Consider the following 4017-nt stretch of genomic DNA (forward strand, 5'->3'; position numbering starts at 1 on the left):
TTGACAATGTTAGCTTTCTGCGCTGTTAACACAATGTTAGCTTTACATATTGTTAGTCTTACACAATGTTAGCTTTACGCACTGTTAGCTTTAGACAATGTTAGCTTTTTGTGCTTTTAACACTATGTTAGCTTTACATATCGTTAGTCTTACACAATGTTAGCTTTACGCACTGTTAGCTTTAGAGAATGTTAGCTTTACGCACCGTTAGCTTTACACGATGTTAGCTTTCCTACACGATGTTAGCTTTACACAAAGTTAGCTTTAAGCGCTGGTAGCTTTACAGACTGTTAGCCTTGTGCGCGTTAAGCTTTATACAATGTGAGCTTTACTCACCGTTAGCTTTACACAATGTTAGCTTTTGCACCATTAGCCTTATGCACTGTTAGCTTTGCACAATGTTAGCTTTGCACAATGTTAGCTTTACACAATGTAATCTTTACAAATTGTTAGCTTTGCACAATGTTAGCTTTACGTACTGTTAGCTTTACACAATGTTAGCCTTAGCCACCATTAGCTTTAGGCAATGTTTGCTTTGTGCACGGTTAGCTTTGTGCATGGTTAGCTTTACATGCCAATAGCCCTACACACCGTTAGCTTTGCACAATGTTAGCTTTACACATTGTTAGCTTTGCACGATGACGTCATACACACTTCGCTTTGTTTAAAAAAAATATAAATATAAAAAATTGTTCTGAATGCTGGCATACCATAAAGAATAAATAATGAACAGTTTAGTTTGTGCCTTCAAGTCGTTGCCCATATATAACGGAATATCTTCAGAACGGCTCCAAATGACACTAAACTCATACGTGTGAGTAGAACATGAAAATGCACCACTGGGGAAAAAAAACTCATTCCATTGGCAAACTGTCTCACTTACCTACTCAAAATAAGGGCAAATACACTTCATTTAAGACATTTTTACTTCTGTTTAGATTGATTTTCCAGTGTAGCTCCAATGTGATATTCTGATCTTTGATTCCTTCAGGATCAGCTTTCCTCTTCATACCGAACGACTTTACTTCAGAAATCAGCAAAAAAAAGTCCAGCAAGCAGACTTATCCATAAAATAAACATTAACACTAGCAGCAAACATCAGGAGTGTTTTTCTCTTTAATGCATCGGCTCAGTGGGTTGGAAGCCTGCAGGTACAATGACTTCACCTGATGAGGACATAAGCTGCTACCCCAACCTTCTAGTTTACACCGTGTCTCCTAAGGCTGAGCCTCTTTCTGTGAAATTAAACCAAATCAAAGGACTCCAGTAACTAATGAATCATACTTCCTGGATTTCACTGAGAATTGTTCTGTTTTTCAGGACAGAGACAGCGACAGCACGGCCCTGTGTGTGAAGAACAGATCGGCGTTTGAACATCAGCACCACCACCTGCTGCACTGTCTGGAGAAGACCACGGTGAGGATGGGACATCTGCAGCCACTCTGTAGATACAGAGTGGCTGCTGCAGATGTCCACAGATACAGTTTTCCCCCCCAGTTTCCCTGGGGGGGTTCATCGGATACCTGGAGAGTTGTTGGTTTGAACTGTTCAATTTCTCATACTTTTTCACATTTCATTCTGTTTTCTAAAATTAAGATAAATAGCTAAATGTTACATCTAACTACATCACACATCTAATATCTATATATCTAATCTATATATTAATATGCAAATCTTTCTATTTAAATCTTTAATGAAATCTCACATTTAAATCTTTAGAAGTTTTGCTAATCGACCACGTCCCTTTAACATTTCTACTAGCGCTTACGCCAGGCATACACGGTACGATTTATTTTCAATCGTTGCACCCCAACCATGCTGCTGGGTTTACATCTGAGAGGAAGAAGAAGAAGAAGAATCCTTGTTTGCCCACTGAGCGATTTGCCCACAAACGCCTTACAACGGCCGACTGAATTTCAAACATGTTTGATTTTCTCCCGACCTTCTGATTCCTGATGGGGAGGTGGTCGTTAGAGGCTAATCATCCCTCGTTACCCCCGTACACTACACCACGCACCATCAGTCTGAAAGTCGTCCCCATCCAAACATTTTCGCACGACTGGAGAATCGGTGCGAAAAGGGAAAAACATCGTGCAGTGATCGCCCGGAAAACTGATAAGCAGAGGTGGCATGTTCTGAAGGTTGACGCCCACCTCCCTTTCTCATTGGTGTTCTTATTTTGGGGGCGTGGCTACATACAAAAGATTTAGATTCACCATTTTAATTAAATATATTTATTTTTAGATTTTTTTATCTTATTTTTTATTTTTTTATAAAAATATGTTAAATTGTAATATGGTAAAACATTAATTATTTCAATATAAAAAAAAGAAAAAAACACATATTTTTTTAGATTTGAAAAAAATAAAGATTTACATGTAGAATTAGTTTTAGATATAAGATTTAGGATATAGATTTTGATTTAAAATGAAGATTTAAGACATATTTAGACTTAAGTATCATATTAAAAAACAGATTAATATCTAAAGGTATATATATTTAAATTAAAATTTCGTTTCACTGCTATATTTGGATTTAGATTTAATGTTTGGATTAAACAAATAGATTTTAAGTTTAACCACACCCCTTTAACGTCCCCACTTAGACTTAAGATCGTAGATATATATTTATATTAAAAATTTATATTTAAGATAGAGGTAAGACTTTTAAGATATATATTTAAATCCAAAATTTTGATTTAAAATTATATTCATATTTAGGCTTCACTTTTAAATGTAACATTTGAAATTAAGATTTACGATTAGATCTTAATTTAGATATAAGATATAGATTTTGGATTAAGATTTATATTTACAATTAAGATTGAAAGAGAAGATATACATTTCAATAGAAAATGAAGATATACAGCTTTTATATGTAGCGATAGGCTGTAGAAATAGATTGAATATACAAATTGAAATTTTTAGATTAAAATTAAACATTTTGCCACTAAACGTTAAACAAACATTCAATGTAAAGAAGAAAGTGGGATTTTATTTTTTATATTTTGTTGAATTCCAATTCTATTCAGTTTATTTCTATAGCTCCAATTCACATCATGTCATCTCAGGTCACTTTCCAGTTCACCAGATCATCCAATCAGATTGATTCAAAGTTTTCTATCTAAGGAAAACCAGCTGATTGCATCGACTCATTGACTCTTCAGCAATCCCTCACATGTAAACATGTTAAATGTATATATTGGGGGGGGCGTTGTCCTTGGCCCTGACCTCTTGCCGTTTGCAGTCAGATATCCAGAATGTGTGAATGTAGTGCGAAGCACTCTGGATTCCCAGGACTTTACCAGCAGAGGCCATCAACCATAACGGAGGATTAATGTCTGTTTTTTTTTCTCCATCCTTCCTCACAGAACCACGAGTTCACCGACGAGATGAACTACAGCGAGCTCTGTATGACCGAGTCGGTGGGCTTCAGGACCAGCCGCAGCACCTCCCTCTCCAGCCAACAGGGGGCGCAAAACAACTCCACAGGATGCTGCCCCCGCCGGGTCCGGAGGAGAGCCGCCATGCGACTGGCGAACTCCACGGTGTCTGTGAGCCGCGGAAGCGTCCAGGAACTGGACACCCTGCAGTTCAAAACCACAACCATTCCACACCAAACGTAAATACCCTCTAGAAACACGAACGATACAAGAATGAACCAATACTGCTGATCAAAATCCTCACACCAGTGAAAAGGAATTAGCTTCTGCGGTGTTGGATCTTTAGAAGGTTCAGGATACAGCTTCACATTTGTTGAGAAGAACAAAAGGCTGTTCATCAGTAAATCAGATGTTTAAAGAAAAGTCCGGTCAGCAGGAATAATCAATGGATCATTATTTATACCTAAAAATAACACGTTTGAAGTTATTTAATGAATTTAGCATTAATCAGTAGTTAATCAGACTTTCAAAATTGTTCCCAAACCTTCCCAACCCTTCCCAACCCTTCCAAGACCTTCCCAAACCTTCCCAAAACCATCTCATACCTTCCCAGACCTTCTCAAACCTTCATAAAC

The 4017-nt window shown here is 37.3% G+C and overlaps 1 protein-coding gene across 1 annotated transcript in view; it reads left to right on the forward strand.

The window, feature by feature from the left end:
• Positions 1–4017, forward strand: part of kcnd1 (potassium channel, voltage gated Shal related subfamily D, member 1) — a 60593-nt gene that overhangs the window by 54129 nt on the left and 2447 nt on the right. The window contains exons 6-7 of the mRNA XM_015393963.1: positions 1268–1416; positions 3371–3621. Coding sequence (XP_015249449.1) covers positions 1268–1416; positions 3371–3621 — 400 coding nt within the window. The remainder of the gene's footprint in view (positions 1–1267; positions 1417–3370; positions 3622–4017) is intronic.

This window comes from Cyprinodon variegatus, unplaced genomic scaffold (genome assembly GCF_000732505.1).
Source record: "Cyprinodon variegatus isolate N-32 unplaced genomic scaffold, C_variegatus-1.0 Scaffold665, whole genome shotgun sequence".
NCBI lineage: Eukaryota > Metazoa > Chordata > Actinopteri > Cyprinodontiformes > Cyprinodontidae > Cyprinodon > Cyprinodon variegatus.